This window comes from Gymnoscopelus microlampas (genome assembly GCF_963454915.1).
Source record: "Gymnoscopelus microlampas genome assembly, chromosome: 8".
Lineage (NCBI taxonomy): Eukaryota > Metazoa > Chordata > Actinopteri > Myctophiformes > Myctophidae > Gymnoscopelus > Gymnoscopelus microlampas.
In genome coordinates this window covers 42848159-42872643 of record NC_139945.1, presented here as the reverse complement: position 1 = coordinate 42872643, position 24485 = coordinate 42848159, and the positions used below count along the sequence as shown (strand labels likewise).

Sequence of the window (24485 nt, the reverse complement as noted above, 5' to 3'; positions counted from 1 at the left end):
TTGTCTCGTTCTCTAGGGTTCTCACATCTGTGTGTGTGTGTGTGTGTGTGTGTGTGTGTGTGTGTGTGTGTGTGTGTGTGTGTGTGTGTGTGTGTGTGCGTGTGCGTGTGTGTGTGTGTGTGTGTGGCACACTCAGGCTTTGAGGTTTGATTGAGCCTATACAGAAAATTGTCTCGTTCTCCAGGGTTCTCACATCTCTCTCTCTCTCTCTCTCTCTCTCTCTCTCTCTCTCTCTCTCTCTCTCACACACACACACACACACACACACACACACACACACACACACACACACACACACACACACACACACACACACACACACACACACAGGTGCCCTACCCACACCAGTCCTACATTTCTCAAACCACTGCAGATATGCTAGTTAACACAGTCTCTACTATACAGATTGGTTAATATAACATTCTGTTCATTAAGATGAGTTCCTAATTGCATCCTACATCTATACACAATAAAGATGTCTTTCCAAAATGGCAAAGCTGAAAATATTTGTACATGTGTACTCATAAGTCAGTCTCACACAAATATGTTAAATTCTGTCTTTATCTAAAGTAAACATAAATCATAGATATGTGAAGATGTCAGCGCCACTGATTAATTCCAGCACTGGGTTTGAGCTAGCCTTGGATCAGGACTATCATACAGTATATGTATTTTATCTAGTCTGACTTTTACTTTCGTATGCAAATGTAAAAAAATCGATAAAATATATCCAAGGCTAAGCTTAAATGATTGATTAATATTTACTTAGATGCAAGGTAATGTCTTGTAATTAAGAAGTTAATGTCTTGTAATGAATCCGTCCAACATGCATTTGTGGCAATAATGAGAAAAGACCAATCTGTCCATCCAAGATAGAGTAGACAATATGTTAAATACTGTATATCGTCGGTGTCCAGCCGGGACCAGCTAACTCCATTTTCTTTTCTTTTTTTTCATAAATCAATGCTATTGAACGCCCTTTACATCTGTGTAAAGTTTTTTTTATAATAACCTATGAAAAGTATTAAAAAGCGCCTCTGACGAAAACTCCCAACTCCATTGGATCCTCAAACTGTCCGTCAAAAACAAACAACTCCCCCCTCCTCTCATGCTCTCCACTGCTGCATACTATATATACAGGGTTTTTGCCAATTGTCAAATATAAATACTACAGATTTAAAAAAACGTAATTCAGACTTTTTTTTTGACCAATTGTCAGATATAAATTTGGACAGTTTTCACTGTGTAATTTCAGCGTTAAACCAATATGCAGGATGTGACTGAATATCACTCATGTCAGACTGCATTCATGCTTTACCCTCCACCTTTAGCAGAGACTTTAAGTGAACAGTCATTTGCTCTCGGCTCTGGTCACCGTTTTGCGGGGTGTTTTCACCAACCCAGTGACTGGAAGGTTTAGGCAACACACAACACACAACAGTGTAATAATAAAATGTTGATGGATAGGTAAATGCAACTGTGGTTGTTATTGTTAGTACAGTAGGCTACAGATTTGATAGGCTACAGATTATATTATTCATGAATGTATTTTTTATTGATATGCCATTTATTTAGTGTTGGTGTGCCATGATTGCTTTTGTTAAATACATTTAGTATTGAGTATTGAGGCAGAATTGTTTGTTGTACTCAACTGTAGAAGAACAACAGTGGTAACAGTTAGATCCATGGATGTTTCCAATGCATGTTAAAATAAAAGTTGTTAAAGTACAGCATTCAGCTTGATCTATACTTAGTATATGAGGCGCGCGCCATAAATAGCTGATCTCCAAGCTCACAATGCGTTGTGATGTGTTGTGAGCTTTGAGATTCATTGGCAGCTGTTCTTAACAATGATGGACAAAACCTCCTAACTCCACTCAATGATGGACAAAACCTCCTAACTCCACTTGAGCTGGATTTGGGTAAAGTGGTGATAATATAATGACACATGCAAGTATCTGATAATATATAAAGTCACAATACCAAGTTTGATGAGGCAGTATTGCTTTGTTTTAAAAATATAAGTTTTTCTTCATTTTCTGAAAAATGTATATTTTGTTTTTCATTTCCTGAACAATTACCATTTTGGAGTTAGCTGGTTCTGGCCGGACAGCAGAGATATGCTCGTTTTATGAACCCTGTCAATGTATCTGTCTCTTACTTTTTATTTTATTTCTGCTTGCTAAGGAAAACGTGTGTGCATTGTGCACACACGGTTGCCATTTTGCTAGACCTCTGTTAATTGCTGCTTATATAATTGTCTCCGCCAGGCCGAAAGGCACTGTGCACACACACTCCCTCGATGCCAATTCAGAACCTCTGCCCCAAATCTTTCACATGGGCCTGTTATAGCGCCACCAGGAGGCCGATTTGTGCAAAACGTATTTTTTGACATTAAGATTTTATCCAGACGTCATGCAAATCGGCACACAGTGGCCCTCATTTATCAACGCGGTGCAGCCCGAATAATGAGCGTACGGCGTGATCACCGCACCTTTCGGCATTTATCAATATATCCTGACGTGGGCTTCATCCTACTTTACGCTGAGATCTCACGTCTGGTCGAGACCAGTTGTTGACGTTGGCTGCACCCGTTTATTCCATTCTAGACCTGCGGAGCACCATTGTCTGACTGTCTGACAAGCATCTGGACACATAATCCACTCCTAGTCCTAAATGTGTATATCTACACTAATAAATAATCGCTGTGAAAATATATTATTTTATAAAGTAATTTAAACAAACTGCTTTAACATTCATTCAGATAAGATTGTAGATCTGTCTGTATTGAAAATAGCAGATATACAAGCTCACAAGCCAGCGTTGCATGGCTGGCATGCTGGCACAGTGTGCTGAAGCTGGCCATGACTTCCAACAGCTCGGCTTTCAGTCCCTGTGTGGAAGCCACTGATGGATGCCACGTCCGCTTCAAGCCTCTCCATGGTCAACATGTGCAAGATTACCTGAACAGAAAACTCTTCCACTCTGTCAGCTTCAGTCAGTCTGTGGCCATACTGCGACATTTCGGGACATATTTGTTGGCTTGCGTGGCTCAGTCCATGACAACAGGTTACTAAGAACTGGTCCAGTGTTTGTCAGCCCTGTGGGATACCCATGTCTAACTGCACCAGTCAACCTCATTACCCCATACCGGGAGCCAGTGAGGGGAAGAGTGGATGCACACTTCATCACCCACTATGCCAGAGCCCCATCCATCTTTTTCAAAGCTCTGGAAGTGGATCACACCTTTGCTTCTAATGTCGTCGCAATGTGTGCACTAATCCTATCTGCGTCACTGCTGGGACATCCTGGAGCCGGCTGAGAAAGATAATCCAGTGCCACCACCACCACCACTAGTGCAAGGATGAACATGGAGGTCAGCATCACTGGCGACACTAGTGTCAGCCCCAAAGCAGTGTCGTTCACCTCTGCAAGATCATGAGTATAACATTTTGTGTAGTGAAGACTATAAATGGCTTTTCTGTTACATTTTGGTTTCATTCAATAACTCATAATAATAAACCAAACATTTTACATTTTTGGTTTGCACATGAATAAATCAAGAACTTGCCTTTTCTTTCACACAGTGTTTGTCATATTTATAACAATGGATCTTTCTGGGAGAGATGAAAAGACCATGGGCTGCCTAAGAAACACTATAATCTTTGTAAAACCAGTGGTGAAGTGGCTTCCAACTGGTCAAACTATTCTAAATAATAAATGTAGAGTGTCTGAATGTATACAGTAAATAGGACAACATGGTGGCTTCTGTTTGTCCTGCATTTATAGCCTACACATGTTCCATTACTGTTAGTCATTATAATTAGCTTGTATATTTCACAATTCACAGGAGTAGGTCTGTCACATTGCATTTGGCTACTTCTACCTTTACTCACCAGGTAGGATAAGCTCTGGTGTTGAGAAAATGTCAGTGTGCATCATAGTAAAGAACACATTCTGTTGCATGTACAGCAGAAAGCTCATGTGTTTGAGATGACCGTGCTGAAAAAAGGGGCTCCTAACATCTATCGCTATTGGCCATTCCAAGAGGTGGAAGAAAGGGAATTGCGCAGTACAGTGAGTAAGGCAATGGTAGGGGATATGGCAGATTTTTGTCTCTGGATCGAAGCAATCTATTGCTCAATACTATTCCATTTATTCAGCAACTGATTTTATTTGACTTTCAATCAACCCAAGGACTATATACCCCAAGATCAGCAAAAAGCCATGAAATGGTTAATTTGTATTGGGCAGCGTCCCTTGCTACCTCCTGTTCAGCCTGCCAACATCTTCCTCACTAATTGTGCCAGGCAGGAGGGACATAATATGTGAGTGCTCTTCACATCTAGAGGATGAGGCTTCAGCAGCAGTCTGAAAACAAACACAATACCAACACTCACGGATCAATAGTCATGCTGACGTGATAACGTGATGTTGATGATGGCCTTCAGCTGAAATATGTCAGTTTTTCAACTCGATAAATATAAGACTATTGATCTAGTTTTGATACTTGTCACTTGTATACTATGCACCAGATGCACCAGATACTGTTGGTTTCAATATTGGGAGCTGTGTGTGCTTCTAATTTTCACCATGTTTTTGGCAATCTGGCCATGGTTTTGCACCGAGCATGAAGCAACAAGTGTGGGAGGCTGAGTGGACAGCCTTTCCGCAAGTACAACATAATATCCACATACACTAGCCGACGTCAGTGACGCCTTATGATTTTCGTTTTACCTTGTATTTGTTTTTTTAATTGCACCACTTTTTGCCTGTACTGAGGTCAAAATTAGCTTAATTTGCAATACCCATTCAAAATAGCATTTTAAATTGAAAGGTTTAATCCAACAGTTACAATAATGTCTTATCCGAATTAAACATAATTGCATTGCATTGAGCTAAAATACAGTGTTTGGCAGGCTCCAGGTGCAGTAAAGCAATGGTCATGGTCAGAGTTGGTTTGGGAAATGTTGTGCCATCAAGACAGGCCCTTTAATTAAATTTATCTCACACTGGCATACAGATCTCCTCATTCTTATTATGGAGACAGCTGCAGGGCTTCAGCTTTTAATGATAGATTTTAGCCCCCCCCCCCCCCCCCCCTTTCTTTCCTTTGCCCTTTCTACCTTTCGACTTTTGAGAAGAGAAGCTGTGAGTAATGACGCAAATTATTGGAACACACACACACACACACACACACACACACACACACACACACACACACACACACACACACACACACACACACACACACACACACACACACACACACACACACACATTGGGGCATTGATGGACAGCAGCTCTCCCTTTGTATATCTCCATTGTCCTTTTTGTCCAACCAGGGGGGGCCACCCAGTCACTATGACTTGGACATAACCATATATAGAGGCTGGCCGGTGGCCGTCACTATTACTCAGACATAACCCTGTCACATGCCCATATATGGGCAAATACTGATGACATCAAGGATCTCCATATATGGGCCTAAAAGGGACACAGGTAGACAGACAGAAACAGAATGTTCATATATGGGGGCACAAAAGGGAGCATTCCCATTTATTATGGGCATATACTGATGACATCAGGGATCTCCATATATGGGATATAAAGGGACAAGGACTGACAGATATATGGGAATATCGGTCGGATCGGCAATGTTACGTAGGTGTGAGAGCCGTGTAGCAGCCCAAACCTCTAGTTGTCTCCGCCAGGCCGAAGGCATGGTGGAGAGTATGTTTTCGTTCCGTTTTTCGCTGTGTGTCCAAGCTAACATTGGTCAAGCCTCACGTGACACGTGACAATATGTTGAAAGGGTGTGCTTTGATTGGCTAGCGAGACGCATGATGAAATACATACCTATAAATAGGTGAGTCACTTCGAAACATTGCATTGCATGTTTCGAAGTGACATCAGTGCCATCAGCCAAGCTAACATTTAGTCAGGAGATATTAGCAGAAAAAGTTCCAATCTTGGAATAAATTCCTTACCAAAAATCCTGCTGCTGGCGGAGACTTGTGCTCCGAGGAGCACATTTTCTAGTATTGTAAATGTTGCAGTATGACACATGTGCCATCTGTATTTTGCCATACAGCTAATGGCTCCCCGGGAAGCCTGCTCAACACAGTGTTCCCTGAATCCTACAGATGCCTGTGCTAATGCATTCAGCCCCTGACCTCTGTCATTTCAGTTGAGCGTATAAAGCAGTGTTAATTTAAACGTAATGGCCGTTTGTCATGGGGAAGCACACGGGGGCCTCTGTCAGGGAACAGCTTCTCACCATGCACACAGCAGCTGTCCCAGTGATATGTGAGGTCAGGGGACCAGGCCTAGAGCAGGGTACCATTTCACCTGCTGGAGTGACACCCAGCTGGGCTTTTCAGATGAGGGATTTCGCAGTCATGGCTCATGGTAGGGCTGAGCGATATGGACTTCAAATCAAGATCACGATTATTTCAAGCTTTTGCCTCGATTACGATTAACGTATGAAAATAACAGATCCACAGGCTCACAATGCATCGCAATGCGATATGCCGAAGGCGTGGCCAAGACTATGTTTTGCACCCTGTTCGTACGCCTGTGTGTGTGTGTGTGTCCGTTCGTCCGTCCGTCCGTGCGTCCGTTAATCTCCAGCACTGTTGGCCCGATCAACGTGAAACTGTTGTGCCACCAAGAGGCCGACTTTTGCAAAACACATTTTTCATATTACTCTATACTCTTACTGTCACGGTGTGACAAGGAATGGCGACAGAACCCAAAAGCAGAGTCGGACACAGAGAGTTTACCAGGAAAACTAGTACTTTACTAGAAGAATAACGAATTAACAAAGACTACACCTCTGCAAGAGGGAACAGAAGGAGCAGGTCACGACACAGGGAAATATAGACAGGACCACGTTGTGACACAGATTTAACATCGAGCACAAGGCATCGGCAGGACCTAACACTTAACACTTATAACTGATTGTCAATAGCCCACAGGGCCTGCAGCTGGGCACACCGCGGGTTCAACACCCAAACTCAAAGTATATCAAAGGGGGAGGGGGGGGGAAGGGCGGGTCCAGAACGTGACACTTACAGATTTTGTCTAAACATAATGCAAATCGGTACACATTATCTATACAGTCATGTGATCAAGATGGATCTGCCGGTGTGCCGGAGCCGGTGTGCATGAGGTCATTGAGAACCATGTGTTGATTTAAAAAATGATATTGTCCGTTTTTTCCGTGCGAAAAATCGCACCCTGTCTGCAAAGGCCTTTAGTCTTAACATCACGCACACATCGGTACACATTATGTTTTTTTATAGTCCATCCTGATTCACCTCTATAACGACTGAATTCCGAACATTACTGGCCCGCAATAACCTATCTGACCTAGTGGAGACCTGTGCTCCGAGGAGCACTTTTTCTAGTTTTCTCTATTCTTGTATGCCATCATTGTTGTACAACAAAGTATAATACAGGGTTGAGTGCTTTAAGGGATAGTTCACCCCAAAATGACATCTTTTTCGATCAATTACCCACCCCATGAAGCCTTGAATTCATGGAGATTTGTTTGTTTTTGTTGCATTGCTGATCCATTATTCCAATATTTGATTAATTGAAGTAAATAGGAGGCCAAGGTAAAACTATATAAAAAATATGTATGAACTTCAAAACAACTATCAGTGTAATCACTGGGAGAACTATTACTGCCCAGAGTATAAGCGAATGTTTTAAATAAAGTATTGCTTTTGTTTCTCATATTTACTTTAATTAATCAAATATTGGAATATTGCATTAGGAATGTGACAAAAACAATCTCCATAAATTCATGGCTTCATGGGGTGAGTAATTGACAGAAAAATAAAGTAATTTGGGAGTGAAGTACCTCTTTAATCAGACTAATCTATTTAGTCGATTATAAATAATCTATTTGAATATTTTCAAATAGTGTCAATTCATTGATATATGAGGGGGAAAACCTTGCTTGATAATTCAGTTTATATAAGTTTTGGTTCTAAATATCAATGTATTTTTGTTTAATTGCCCATCCCTGTGCTGGAGTGACAACCTGCTGGGCTTTTCAGATGAGGAAATTGGCATTCATGGTAGGCAGTTTGATTGCAGCTCTGACATTTGAATATAAAAATCAGGGCATTGGCTTTTGGTCTTTCCAATTTCACCTTGGTGAAATCACTTCAGACTGATGCAAGTGTGAGGGATGATGACTCACTCATACTCTTCAAATGTTGCTTTTGAAGGTGCTTCTATCCAACCCTTTGATGCTAGACTAAGCACTTCCTAAAGTAAATTACACCAATTTGTTTGCTTTGTGAGAAGTGAAATGTCCTTTATGTGGTCCTGTGACCTTCTACACATCTCTGCTGGTTTATATTCCTGTGGTACTAACCACAGTATATATACACAGTAAAATTATCAGCGTTCATTTAACTCAGAGAATGTACAAAATGTAACCTTAAAGGTAGGGTAAGTGATTTTCTTTGGTTAAAATAAGTGTTAAATAGCTCTATATTCTGATAGTAATCATTTCTATAGAGTGTTTGTTCAGTAAAAGGAGTCTCCTTGTCTCTCCAGCTCTTTATTAAACAGAAAATGCATTTTCGTTTCAGTTTCAGTTTCATTTCCAATTTTATCCAATCAGGATAGAGAACTCAATCAGGATATAGATCAAGTGAAATTGGAAGTGATGACACTAAGAAATGAGCAGACAAAATTGGAACTGGAACACTATAAAAATGAAGCTTAAAAATGGGTAGGCCTACTTTCCCCTGATTGGCTGAGATTTTGACACCTACCGGAAAATGTATTTTCTGTTTATTAAAGAGCTGGAGAGACGGGGAGACTCCTGTTACTGAACAAACACTATATAGCAATGATCACTATCAGAATATAGTGCTTTAACCTTTTAACAAAATACTTTTTGTTTTAACCAAAAAATATCACCCTACCTTTAAGTTTGCTTTCCTAGGCTCTGCTCCACAACAGCCTGGCATGGCCAGACAAATGTCACTGCGTAGATATTAGTGTGGAATCTCTGTGTGTAACCTGCATTTCCAAGGTCCGAATTAAGAAAATTCCTCTGGTGATAAACCCGCCCAACATTTGCATACTGGGACCTGATTGGTCCCTCACTACTCACTACGGAGGGAGTGAAATCCAATCATAACTTTTTTTTGCAATGTCAGATTTGTCTGGTTTCCAGGCTAGGTCCACAACACTTTCATAAACATTTGAAAGTAGCCCAGCAAGCACAGTCAGGACCCGGACCAATCAGTGACGTCTTTGGGGCTAGATCAAGTCAAACCAAGACAAGTCAGATCTGGCCCAGAATATCACCTGATTTCAACCAAAATGAATCCTGACCACAAAAACGTCACTTCCAGGACGTCATCCAAACACATTTAAATCACCCAAACTTGCTGTCCAAATGTCCATATGATGTCCCGGTGATGACGTCCTGTAAATGACGTAAAGATCATCCCCATATGGGCTGTGATCTGGCCTAGTCCTGAACGTCACCGGGGTGATGACCGGGCGTCATCATAACGTCATCATGACGTCATTGTGCTTGCTGGGAGGTCCTTGACCTCTTCATGCTCTTTTCTTAAGCCTGTGGTCAATAAGCCACTGGCAGAAGCACAGTTCATTTGCATGCAGTCATCTTTCAGCCTGTTATTTAACTCAAGTGTACAAATGGATCCAAATGAAACCTTTACAAGTTAGGGTTAGGACCCGTCACTCTCAGAGTTACAAATGGATGAATTAGCTCTGAAGATTTTACTGTGTACTGTACAATGTGACTATTGCACAGACAGGAATGGAGGCTGGACTGGATTTTGAATCTACAACTAGCTATCCTGTTCATCCTTTTGTAGCAATGCATGAGCAGCATTTATCAACACAGCTGAACTGTAGGGGGTCAGAGAGAACCTGTGGGGAGGATGTCTGGAAGGCTAGAGAGAGACTATCCATTGCGGAAGGTGACAAGTGCGCAATTTAGCTCTGCCGACGCAGAGATCAATCTCCTGTGTTTCACATTGGCTGTGGTAATTGATTTTAATTGTGTGCTGAAATAAGGTGTAATTAAATTAGTGGAAAGGCTATAGGGCTATTTCCAATTCACAGAAGATCCAACCTCCTCTGTAATTTAACATTTTCAACTGACGGGATGTGAACTGACGCGCAGACACACACACACACACACACACACACACACACACACACACACACACACACACACACACACACACACACACACACACACACACACACACACACACACACACACACACACACACACACACACACACACGCATGCACTCACACACACGCACAGTATTGTTTTCTTGTGTGGGTAGCTTGTCCAGTCAGTGCTTAGTCATTATTCTCTTTCCCAAGAGGCATGTCATGACCATGTGTAAGTGGGAGTGTTCCACTGCCGGCGTTCAGGTTTAAATACATTATTGGTGTCCTCTCTTGACTTTTTAATAATTGTCTGTTTAATATACTACACAATTATACATTTAATTAATGAATTCATATTTTTGGGTTAAAACTATTTTGTTAAATGCTCTATTATTCTTTATTTTCAAAATCTTTTTATTCCGTTTTTAGACAAAGCCCAGGGACGAGTATACATAACATCTTAATATTCAATATATCACAAAGATATACATAAAGCACCCTCGGTGGAGTGGCAGCGCGGAATCAATAGGACTGTAGCCTACTAATCCTTGTAATAAAATATTACTGAGGTTATGGGTTAGGGTTAGGTTTAGGTATAGTTTTACTGAGGTTAGGGTTAGGGGTTAAGGTTAGGTTTAGGCATAGTTTTACTGAGGTTAGGGTTAGGGGTTAAGGTTAGGTTTAGGCATAGTTTTACTGAGGTTAGGGTTAGGGGTTAGGTTTAGGCATAGGAAGCTGCCGCTCCGCCGCTGCTGCTGCCGCCCCACCTCCCGCCCCTCGCTGTCCCTCATTTCTTTCTTCTGGCTATCCTGACTGGCTATCCTGAAAATGTATTTTCTCAGACTATGCTCCCTCTAGTAGTACGCAGAGGACGCTTGCATAGTGCCAGCGTCTGTATTGTGAAAGCTGCGCAAGCCACACCTAATTGTGAACAAAGCTTTATTTATAACAATCATGACATATAATACAATACAATACGATACAACACAAAACAATACAAACACAAACAACAAACACAAAGAAGTTATTAATACAACAATACAACAACATCAGAGACTAATTGTGAACAACTGTGTCTACCATTAGCCAAAGAGACAGCGCACATTATGTATGGGGAAAAGGCTACCAAACAGTTCAACTTGGTGCCACTTTTAAATGATGACACTGTGTCATGGAGAATAGGAGCCATGACAGATGACATGTATTAACATTTACCAAGCTTATTTTTCTTTCTCCTTGCTTGTTCGTTCATGAACCTGATTGTCCGATGGAAGTGACTACAGTATTTGGCATTCTACTGCCAGAGGTCCGCTGACACGTGGTAGCTCTACTTGGCATAAGTTGGCAAGCGTGTGAACTGTGAACTGTGCACATAGCTGAATAGGGTAGGGAAGGTCTACGCTACAATATTTTAATATCAGTCATAGTAGTACTTGGAGATCCAAATATTTGCGGTGGTAGTAGGCACACAATGTTAAACTAACACAGGAAAATCACTTACAGCCCCTTCTCTCTACACGCACGCACAGTGTTGTGCCTGAACGCGTTCAATGAACGATCGTTCATGAACTCGTTCATATTTTGGGCGAACGTGAACTGAACGTACTGTATATCCGCTAGATGAACGTTATTGTGAACGCGTTCATTCTGGCGTTTGTGAACGGCGTTCTCTCACGTTCTTAACTTCGTTCAAGAGTGTCCCAAAATTCCATGGTTACATCGGTTTGTCATGTTGTATTTCATCCTATTCTGTGTTTCCGAGGCGTCTTGAACGCACCATCAGCCAAAAAAGAGAAAACAATTCCTCTGCGCACAGTGCGCAGCACGGAGTAACCTCGGTCCCAGCCTCACTCATCTGCGAAAAGAAGAGCCTGGTCACGACCTGAAGCAGCGAGTGTCTATGAAGTCCTGAGTGGACAGATTTCCGTTTCCCCCGGAAACGATATTTTTTGACCAATCACAACACTCGTTTCATTCACGGAGAATGTTAACAGATTTGTAAAGCATCAACGTCATTTCCTTGGGCGGTACTTCCGCCAAATTCAACCATTTCCGGTTGTCAACTTCCTAGACAACCAACATCGCAGGTCTTGCCCAGGGTGAGCACGGAGTGAACTCATGCAGTCTACGTGCAGACAGCTCCGTGATTACAGATAGCTCCTTGGGTTAAAAATGCAAGAGAAGCAACGCTTAGCTTTATAAAATAAATGTCCGTTTATAAGTTGTTGTGTCACTGTGGCATGCTGAGTGATAATGACCCACAGCTGTTTGTTCTTCTAGCAGAGTCTCCGACGCAGCAAGATCATTTTGTAATTAAAGAAAGCTTCTGCGCTGTATTAGACACACACACACACACACACACACACACACACACACACACACACACACACACACACACACACACACACACAGTCTTTTTCGCTATTGATGCCTTTTCTTTATCTCTCTGCTGCTGCTGCTCTCTCTGGGATAAAGCCTAATTTACACTTAGATAAATAACTGAACTAGTTCATTTTTTGAACCATGAACTTTAGTTCAAAATTTTGAATTATGAACTGAACTTTGAACTAGTTCATTTGAAAATTTGTGAACTGAACTTTGAACTAGTTCATATTTTAAGTGAACTTTCCCAACACTGCGCACGCACACTCGCACACAGTCTTGTTTTCATGCAAAGATACTGTAGCTGCATTTTGTCCAGTCAGTGCTGATGAGTCATTATTCTCTTTCCTAAGAGACATGTTATGAGTTGCAGTAAGTGGCAGTGTTCCACTGTTGGAGTTTCTATTTATTGTTTTTCTCTCTTGACTTTCTAGATATTTCACCCTTAACCCAGATGTAGATCATGAGACCAAATCCAATAACCTGTTGTCTGCTCAATTTACTCATGTGTTGTACACACTTCCAAAACCAAGGAGATGGAGATTTACTTTCGGAGGCCTCACCTAACGCCATAGCCAGTTTCCATCGAGGGGTAGAGGTTGGGGTGGCCGAGTCATACAAATAGAGGAGACTGGCTTCTTTAAATGTCTGCAGGAAACTTCTGCAGATGTTCTATCAGACAGTGGTTTCTTTCCAGTGTCCTGTTCTATGCTGTTGTGTGCTGGTGAAGCAACACAAAGCAGAAGGACACACTCAGATTGACCAGCTTGACCAGGCAGGCTGGCGCTATGGTAAGGATCGAGCTTGAGTTTGTGGTGGCAGTGGCACAGAAGAGAATTCAAGATCCATACTGGATGATGTTAGGCACCCCCTTCACACAGCCCTTTCCTCACAGAGGAGTACATTCAGTGGCAGGTTTCTATCACAGTGTAGCTCAGATAGATTCAAGAATTCCCTCATCCCGAAGGCCATAAGACTGTACAATAAAATATTAGGGGGGAGAAGTCAGCTAATTATAGTATTTTAACATTGTGTTGTGTTTTTAGCTGTGTATTTTATTCAGTTTGGCCTTATAATGTTTAAAGGTTCCTTCACATTTATTTTCACTTTTTTTTTATTGTCTCCGCCAGGCCGAAAGGCATGGCGAGAGTATGTGTTACCCCCTGTCCGTCCGTGCGTGTGTGTGTGTGTGTGTGTCCGTCTGTGAACAGCTAATCTCCGGCACCGTTGGCCCGGTCGCTCCGAAACTGTGCACACATACTCCCTCAGCCTGGATGCCAATTCAGAACCTCTGCCCCAAAATGTTCACATGGGCCTGTTATAGCGCCACCAGGAGGCCGATTTGTGCAAAACCCATTTACTCCTACAGATTTTATACAAACGTCATGCAAATCGGTACACAGTATCTCTATAGTCATGTGATCAACACGGATATGTCCCATTTTCCATATTCCATCCTCATTGGCTAAGGTTGCCTTCCAAAGTTTGCAGGATTGGTCAGTTTCAAAATGCCTCAAATCATGGACACAGCTTGCGATTTCCGTGAAATTTCACACGCACATTCCCACGAGGCAGAGGAAGAAATGGCACCCTTTTCACATTGGCCTGTTATAGCGCCACCAGCAGGTCTAATTTAGCAAAACACATTTTTGAAACAAAATGCCTCAAATCATGAATGCAGTGTCCGATTGCCGTGAAAGGCCTAAGAAGAAATTACACCCTTTTCACATTGGTCTATTATAGCGCCACCAGGAGGCCACAATAACGTACCTGACCTGGCAGAGACCTGTGCTCCAAGGAGCACTTTCTCTAGTTTTTTATGTTTTTTGGGGGGTTTTATGACCTCAATTACACCCGAACAAACTGAACTTTGAACATTCAGTGGATTTTTTGTGGTCTGGGGTTTTCTGAAAAATTAGGCTGAAAAGTAGTCTGTGATTGGCCCTTGGACTTTGAAGTCATAGTCGATTAATCCCGCCCACTCTCCTCCTCGCCCCTCCCCATTCCTTTCCTTGAGGGGGGGCAGAGGCGATGATTGACAGGCAAAATCCCTCAACAGCGACACGCGCAGGCAAAGATTTATTTTTGTGTGTAGGCTACTGAGATTATGGTGTCCAGTTCATCCCATCACATTTTCATAATGAACCAAAAATAAATGAGCACTATAGCCTAACATAAAATAGTATTCTGTATGCAAAGGTAGAAAGGTTAGTTGCTTGAGGTGAATTTAAAGGTCAACTCATTTGTCACCCTTATTTTGTAGTATTGATCCCAGTGTTTCCTGTCTGCCTAGTTACTTTTACCTGCCTTAACCAGTCTTGTAATTTGTTCAGTGTTTCCACCTGTGTCCTCCTAGTTCCCCAGCCTATCCCAGTGTTGATTGTCTGTTGAGATTGCCTGTGTCCTGTTAATCCCTGTCTATTTAAGCCCTGCGTTTGCATTGTGTTCTTGTTGGTCTGTAGACCTTTGTCATGTGAGGTTTTTAGTCGTTGTTCTTTGTGCTCAAGAATGTGGGACAGTTGATTTTGGATAAGAATCTCTCTCCAGAGCAGGATGCACCGCACGCCCCGTCTGTAGTGCTTTCCTTGTAGTGGTTGGTCTACCAAAACCTCCACTGCTGTAACCAGAGTGTCTGCCATTCCAGAGCCCTTGAATCGCTTGTAGATGACATAGATGTAGGACATCAGCTGGTGGAAAGGTACAAGGATTGGGAGGATGTCCTTGAACATTTCTGGATTCTCCGCCTTGAGCTGAGTGAGCATCTTGTAGGTGGGTAGGTATGTTGTGTGGTAAGGCTTGCTCTTGTTGGGTGGTGGATGACAGCAGGACCGGGCACCAATGTATCCTGGAACTCGCTGCTCTTCAGGTGGTGGTCTTGTACCATGATTGTCTACACGAGACAGTGCATGTATCACAGAGCGAGCACACTGCGGAGCTTTGCTATCAACCTGGGAGTAAATGTCCATGGCATGACAAGGAGTAAAGCTGGTTTCAGCTCACCCCAACCCCCTCTTGTGTGTTGGCTTGTGAGGCGCGTCCAAGCGAGACCTGATAGAATGGGTTTCATTGCACGCATACTATACTGGTTCTTATCAGTGTGACGTCGTCTGTTAAGGGGTCTATGGAGACACGTAATTAGACAGAGGCTTCAGTGGTTCATATAGGCTATCCAAGTTTAATGTGACGCTACAGATCGTTTTCGGCTAACTTCTCATGTTGATAAGCATTGGCTGATTGGCCAAAGTTGTTCTCCTTGCGGTGAAGTGGACACAGAGAGATCACGGGATGAGCGTACAATAGTCACATGCGACCGAAGTAACGTGGAAGTGGTTATTTGTTTCAGGAGTTCAGTGGAGGGGTTGCCTGTTGTCCTGACAACCGATGAACATCTTTTCTTGTCACAGACACAGTAGTGTGTGGCACCGCCAGTTGAGATTTTGATAGCGTCCCTGTGAGAGGAAGAGTTCAAATTCAAATCTAACCTAGACCACTTACTTTTAAATATCCAACCTCATACTTGCATTCACCATGAAATAAGCTTTCGATACATACATACAGTACATAAATAGGCCTACAGTACATGCATTCATACAGTACATAAATACACACACAAAAGTACATGCAAAAGATTATTAGAACATAGATTTATTCCACAATCCTGATATAAAAGGAGAAATCCCTTTGTGTGAAGAGGCTCTCAGTCGTAAATCTCCATTGGAGGTTTAAGTTGGAGCTATGCATACCAATGTCAACTGTTTCCTGGGAATGGAGCAGGTTTAATCAAATAAGGATGATAAATCTCCACAAACGGCGATGGCAAAGAGACAGCCTGGTGTCCATGAGATTTTGTTTAACCCAAATGGGGCATATTGTCTTAATATAGTCCATGAATGATGACCTGTGGAGTTAGACCATGTTGATCATAATAGGTCGCAGGGGACTAGTCTCACAGAGGGGGGAGTGTATTGTTAAACCAAACACAGGATGTCTGGTTAATTGGCTGGTGTGCACTGTGCATAGAGAGTGGGAGAAGAGGGAAATACAAACTATGCTCTTAAAGTCTTTGCAAAATGTTTCCCTGTAAGCTGACTTGATTTCTCCCCCGTCCGTCCGTCCGTCCGTCCGTCCGTCCGTCCGTCCATCCATCCACACACACATATTTGATCCATTCATCCATGGTAGTGCCATAAGAAAAGAGCGTCTCAAATAACTTGTACACATACATGTGGAGCACTGGAGCCATGTGTGTACAGTATAAGAGATGGAGTTAAAACATGGACTTAATACAGGTGCTCCAGTAATGGATGACATCATCCCTTCATTTCAGCGAGCTGCAGGCCTCTGAGCAAATTACTGTGGAAGTGGATAATAGAATGAAGAGGACATAAAGATCAGGTAATAAAAGTCCATCTTAGCCAATCAAGATGAAATATGACGGCCGAATCGGACGATACGTTCATGATTTGAGGCATTTTGTTCAAAACGGGCCACTCCTGCAAACTTTAGATGCCGAACTTAGCCAATCAGGATGGAGTATGATCTGTAGTGGGAGTAATAGCCAAAAATGTGTTTTGCAAAACTCGGCCTGCTGGTGGCGCTATAACAGGCTGATGTAAAAATTTGGGTCATTTTTGCTCTGGCCTCAAGGGAGTGTGCGTGCACAGATTCACACTGATCGGTCCAACGGTGCCAGAGATTAGCTGTCCACAGACAGCCTTCAGCCTGGTGGAGACAAAAATGCTCCCTATAATAGTTTAATACTAGACCATACCCGGTGAAGTGCGCAGGCGAAAGTAGTTGCAAACTCGGGGTTATTGCATGTCCTGCCGCGCGTCCCCCCCAGCGCGTTCCGTCGTGGCGGCCCCCCTCCTCCCCCCCGCGGGTCTCGTCGCGGTGACTCCCCCGCACGGGCAACTCCCGACGCGGAACCCACGGGTCCCGTCGCAAACACACACACACACACACACACACACACACACACACACACACACACACACACACACACACACACACACACACACACACACACACATACACATACACACACACACACACACAGAGAGAGAGTGGGCGGGGTGTATGGTGTGGAAGCAGGCTAGCTCACTTGCAGAGCGTGACAGACATTGGCGTTGCCATGTTGGCAGCGGTTTAGGGGCAATTGTTGCTTGTAGGGCTCGTGTCGTTTGGCGTTGTTTTCATAGACCTTGCTGCTTGTTTTTCGTGCGAAACCTGGCAACGTTATCTCCCAATTGTTTGACACATAAACGCTAATGATACGTTGAGATTTGATGAAATTGAGAAACGGGCTTCGCAGTTAAGTTCAGATGGTAATGGTCAATGGCTGTGTGCAAACTCAGAGCAATTGCTCCAGTCACTGAGGAGAACCGGGCAGCTTTCCATGAGACTATGACTCCATGACACCACGCACTACAGAGGTTTGTCAAATTATAGGAGGATAATAATAGTGTCCATAGTCATAATCAAAAAGTTCTGGCTGATTTGAGTGATTTAACAACACCTAAAGAATAGTCCAGTTGGAGCTCTTGTTCTGTTAAAGGCCATCACTGTCTCTGTCCTGGGGCCTTGGAGCTCTTAACTTTGTAGCACACACACACACACACACACACACACACACACACACACACACACTATAAAGTAAGAAATCGTCCGTATTTTGAGGTCGGGGAATCAATATTAATGACAGGTCGATTTATTTCAGAAATGACGGTGATTCTGCTGTCCTGCTCTCACGGACTCTCACCTGTGGTTGCTGTGTGACTGTCAGCGTGTGAACGAGCTGTCCAAGGATGCGATTCTGGGTGTCTGTAAAGTGGCCTCAGCTCATTGGCTCATTTACTCATGACACGACCAATGAGAGTTAGTGGTTTCAGTGTTGCTAAGATACAGTCTGTGCCCCATAGACTGTAGGGTAAAACGTGGAGGGGCTACTGGCAACGTGTTGTGAAAGAAGAACAGATCTACAAGGCAACAACGCGTTGACGCGCGAGGCGTTGCTACTGTAGCTTGTAGATCTGTTCTCCAAAAAGTTGTGACGATTTTGACGTTGCACTACCTGCAGAAGTGATTTACATAAGTAATGGGTCATAATGCGTTTCATATTAATTGTACATCGTGCAAGTACAGTAATGGTATGGGAAGCAGCTGGTGTTATAGGCATAATATTGAGTAATATTTTGTGCAAAAGTGTTATATGGAGCATGCATCTACCATTTTACCACTGACTAGCCACTCCATGGGTCTTGGCTCGGATTAGTGTAGCAGGATTTAGAAATGGGAAATGGAAAAGAGGGGGTGAATGAAAAGAGGAAAACAGCTACCCATTCCTTTGTATGTCATTGACATCTCTGATTAACTATCGTAGCTAAAGATAGACTTTCTCTGATACTGTCATTACTGATCCTGTCTATGAAACTGATTTTCTATATTTCATCTGACCCACAGCCTCATCACGAAAGCACAGCGCCTCTCACTGGCGCATACAGGACATCGCACAAGAGTCCATCGGCAGCTCAGATGAGGAGTTTTTTGACGCAAAAGGTTGGTAATATTGTTTGTTTTTAATTGAACACACAAGGGCCTTGGTTCATAGTTTGGCCCAATTTCTCTGTTATTTCATTTCGGCAGAAAAACGGGTGATACCTCCGGAAGGGTGGGTCGCCCAGGGACGGCGGAGGGCTTGTTGGATCCGGGAAAATCGAAAATTATTTTAAGCGTTTCAGCAAATCTACCTAGTAACAATTCTGCCCAATGATATTTTTTCAAAAGACCAATCACAGCTTTGTGTACCCACACCCTTTTGTGTCACCACCCCCATGCTCCAGCGCCATCTTTGCCTCCAGTTACCTTCGTTTTTTTGGTGTGTAATTGAGGTCAGAAAACAAAAAACAAAAAAACGGGGGGACGGGGGGGGGGGGGGGACTAATAGAAAGCTGTGAATGGGAAACCAAAACAATCATAGCATTTGAGTCACAAGACAGGGGATTTTGCAGGCAGTTGCAGTCGGGGGTAGTGGTTAGATGATTGCTGTTTTGATTGAGTCCTGAGAAAAGGGTCTCTAGCAGTGAACGTCTGATTTCTAATTCCTCTCTATTTTATAAAAATGGCTGTGTTTGTATTGCAATATAAGGCTTATGGTGATTACAGATGAGTCGGAGGCGGGCCTAGTGGGTAAACAGCAGGAACATGCACAGCAAGACAGTGGGGAGAATCGCCTGGGCAATTGATGCTTCTCTGTAGGAAACTGAGAGACAGGTTTAATGTGTTGCTTCTGTTATCATTCTTGTCTAGGTCCTGGCTGTACCTTTCCCAACAATTTCACTGTTTAAATTAGGCTACTACTATGGATTTGTTCAGCCTGCATCCATTATGTGCTGCAAATTGTCAAAACCTCTCAAATTTGATCTCAGATTGGAAGTTATCCAGGCTCCTTCAGTCAATACCTTCAAGAATAGACTTGACAAATTCTGGTCAACAAAATACTTGTTGTACAATTATAGGGCTGCTTGTAATTTCATAGACTGGTAAACCAAGGGATTTTTAAAATGTAATGTAAAATATGGAATTATGCGTGTATATGTATTGTGTATATACTGTATATGTGGGATTGCATGTGGGTTGCAGAGTATTTGTGGGGTGGTGTGGGTTGGAGGGTAGTACATTGTAAATTGTGAATATGAATGTCGCAATTTGAAATAGCATATTTATATTGTGTTGAGTCTGGCGTAGAGGATTGCATCCTGTGCCAGAAAATGTTCAATACATTTCAATAGCCTTTTACTAGCTTCTATTGTTTCTTTGTCCAATAGAGAGTTCATTTAAGCATGAGTGGAATACTCGCAGTACCCCCCAGTTTAATTTACCAGTTCAATTATACATGATAACTTGCTCTTAGCATAACCTACTCAACAGCTATGAAAAGCATAAACATAGTTGACTGCCACTGGGAAACCATTCAATTAAAAAAGTACAGCATTCCATAATAATGATATGATATTTTAGTTTGTTGTCTCTGCCTGTGGGAGATGATTTTTTGTATTTCTTCTGAGGCGTGCAGGAAGAATGTATTGTCCTGGGAATTTACATAATGTTTTTGTATGCGGACATTTTAACTCTCTCTCTCTCTCTCTCTCTCTCTCTCTCTCTCTCTCTCTCTCTCTCTCAATTCAATTTCAAATGCTTTATTGGCAAGATGAAATATGTTTTACATTGCCAAAGCGTACAAATAACATAAAACAAGTCATAACATTGCATATACAGAGACAACAAGTGGATAACATACATCTTAAGAATAATGAATAACAAGCAATATAGTAATAATGAAAACTGGCTATAGTATACATGCAAGCACCACATTAATCTAAGCATGCTGGCTCTATTACTATCCAAAGTGACGGACTGACGGTCTTTCTCTGGCTGAAATCAATGCTCAACGTCATGACGCTATCCGGTAAAATTACGTTACAGGGAAAATGTTATTTCTGTCAGGACAACTCATAAATGGATAAAGACAACTCATGAAGGATAAGATAATATATTATTGAATATAAAATTAGCAATATATTTATTATGGTTTGGCGATGATTTGGATCTGCTTTTATAGGTGCTCTGATAAAGCGCATCTCCCAATCATAGGGACTCCCCCCCGTACATAAACAGCAGATCCAAAACAACAGGTGGTAGCATGGTTGTGGTGGAGGGTGAGCAGCAATTTGAGCAACAGCAATGAACAACAGCGCAGCAGCAACAGCAACAGTGTGTGTGCAGCAAAAGCAAGCAGAATGAGAAGTGCAACTTCTAGCTTAAATAGAGCGGTCTGAGAATGAAATGAGTGAGTATATTTATTGTCTGCCTGTCTGTCTGTCTGTCTGTCTGTCTGTCTGTCTGTCTGTCTGTCTGTCTGTCTGTCTGTCTGTCTGTCTGTCTGTCTGTCTCTCTCTCTCTCTCTCTCTCTCTTTATGCTTCATGGCTGTTTCTCTCTCTTTGTGCTTCTCTGTCTTGTTGTGTGTTAGCAGCGCAGAGTGAATGTTTTGCAACACACAGACCTAACATGAAATGTGTCATCTTTATCACAGCTGTCACATGGCAGAATCAAATACCCACTGTGTGACTGCTTTCATTGCAGCTACCAGTGAACCAGCATCACTGGGCCAAAGATAACGGCGAATATGGTGTTTAGTAATCACACTCTTTCTTGCACAGTATTTCACAGTTAGCCATAAAATACCATTGCCGAGAGCTGAAGGGAGGGACAGAGTGGTAGGTAGAGAGGTTTGTGTGTGTGTGTGTGTGTGTGTGTGTGTGTGTGTGTGTGTGTGTGTGTGCGCTCGCTCTCACACGCACGCACGCGCGTGCGTGCCCGGGCCCGTTCATTGGGCGAGAGAGTATGTCACGTGACCGGCCGTCCCTTCCCCTATCCGGAAGGACATATAAGGCCTCGCGTGACGTAGATACTTCCTTCAGTTCCTTTGTTCGCAGATGTAACTACGGCTCACAAGCATTAAAACTTATATTATCTCTATTTAGGGGAGCTTCGGTTCAGGAGATATGCACAGCCGCCAATTGGTCGTCACCTTCGACCTTTGCGGCTCTCTACAGCCTGGATGTGGCTGCATCCTCGGTGGCGCACGCGGTCCTAGGTGTGGCTGCCTACTCTGGTTAGAAAAGGGAGATGAGAGGCCATGGGGCCTTCTTCTCTTTCCGGGTTTTCTCCTCCTGAAATGATCCCCTGGGACCAAGGGCCAAGGCTTGGATATTTACGATGAGCCCAACACGGAAGCTTATGAATGGCCAGAGTGTGGCACTGTTTTACCCTGCGCCGACCTGCGGTGTCAGAAAGAATTTATTTTAACGCAAGTGAATGGGTTTTTTGACAAACTTTAGACTAGATTTTCTTACCGTAATAAAAATTGTCATAAATTCTACTGTATATGCTTCCAGTCGCTAGTATAAAGTCTCCTTTCAATCATCAGGATATACGTTTTGCTAAATTATGGTCCCATTTATTCTAAAATTGACGATAAAGTAGGCTATGCTCCAGGAGGGGCGGGATGATTTGATTGACAACCTACACAACCAATAGCATTCATTCCCCGCCCCGCTCTTGATTGACAAGCTACCCAACCAATAGCATTCTTTGGGGGTTGTTTTCCAGTTCCCTGGTCACATGTCTGGTCTCAACCAATAGCGTTTGAGTTCCGGCGTGGCCAACTGTATATAATAAAGATGGGAGGATACACGATCCTGAACTATCGGCTTCATTTTCGGTCTGTAGAAAGCAGGGGAGTGGCTTTGTCCATTCATTTTTTACAGTCTATGCCTGGGACCAACGTTTGGTTCGTCTCAGGGGCAGGGGGGCCCTGTTCCCTCATTATGTGGTTGGTAGGATGCAGATCTTTGTATGTCTATTATCTGAATGAGGCAGACTGCGGTCTGTCAGGGTCTCCTTTTGTTGTCCCTTATACTGCGTCGCCCCGGAGGTCGGGGTCACGCCATGCGTGGGACCTCAGGGCCGGAGGGGGCGCGTTCGGTTTGTGGGGGTTGAACGTTTTAACGCTTCTGGGGGGTTTATAAATCCCATAGTGAGTGTCTCACGAAAGAACGAATGAGAACTAGAGGTTACGTATGTAACCCCGGTTCTTTTAGTTCTGAAGTGAGACACTCACCAAACACCCCTTTGTTTGCCACTGCGAGCAGAGGAACTGTGTTGGAGGAAGTACCTTGGAGGAAGTGCCTCACGCGAGGCCTTATATGTCCTTCCGGATAGGGGAAGGGACAGCCGGTCACGTGACATACCCTCTTGCCCAATGAACGGGCCCGGGAGCGTATTGTGTGTAGCTCTGTTGCATCGCCAGATGGCGCTGTTTCCCATACTGAGTGTCTCACTCCAGAACTAAAAGAACCGGGGTTACATAAGTAACCTCTAGTTTCCACATCCATCTTTCATGAGACATCTCATTCTCTTTTTTTTGTAATGATTTATTTATTGACAATGCACAGTGTACACATATCAATATCATATTTCTTTTTTTCCTTTTTTTGTAAACAAGACAGAAATAGAAAGGACAAAGAATAAAGGAAAAGACATGATACACAAAAACACAAAAGAAAAAGGACAAAAAATACAAAAACAGTCCTCCCAGACCCTCCCCCCACCCCTTTCCCAGAATGGTACACTACTCAACCCTCAACAGTCTCTTATTTTCCTCTTTTCACAACACCTTTCAGACAATATCAAATACAATAAGACAAAAACAATCTTTGGCACAGAGCAGAAATATTCCCATCAATCTTGTGCAATCTGAGTGGGGTAAAGTAAGTTCTATGAAAAATGTTAAATTGCATCTGTCTATGTTTCGTAGAAATCAACACTCTCTGAGATCTCTCTAAGATGTTATGTAATGTAATTCCACACAACTTGGACCTTGAATTAAAGTCATGTCTCATCCTTGATGCATAATATTGGAATAATTTTGCGGCGGCACAGCTGTGTTTGAAGTACTTATTGGTCTATCAAAAACGTTGTAAACCTTTCATGCCACATGAAAGAATCCCATTTTTGAATGAACAAAAACCAGGTCCTCTTAGGGAGAAAACCATTTGAACAGACACATAACAGTGCAGCATTAGAAGAGAAGTAGATCCGTTTGAAATGTGCCATTGCTAGGTAACTCTAGGAACTGCATGTGAAACTGGGCCTGTGTCCTACAAAGAAGGCACAGAACAGCACATGCCGAACAACTAACCATATTATTCTCAGTATGAAAGTTGCTGTTTCTCAAAAGGGAACCAGAACCAGGTCATAAAAGCCTGTTGAAAATTTGACCTGCTTCAGTTGCCTGCCAATTCCAAGATAGTAGCCCTCGGTCTTATTCATTTAATTATTCTTATGAACCATT

The 24485-nt window shown here is 42.8% G+C and overlaps 1 protein-coding gene across 2 annotated transcripts in view; it reads left to right on the top strand.

The window, feature by feature from the left end:
• pitpnm3 (PITPNM family member 3) overlaps nt 1-24485 on the top strand; it is a 112084-nt gene that overhangs the window by 661 nt on the left and 86938 nt on the right. For both annotated transcript variants that reach the window (XM_084064431.1, XM_084064430.1), the window contains exon 2: nt 19033-19128. In XM_084064431.1, the coding sequence (XP_083920557.1) occupies nt 19033-19128 (96 nt within the window). The remainder of the gene's footprint in view (nt 1-19032; nt 19129-24485) is intronic.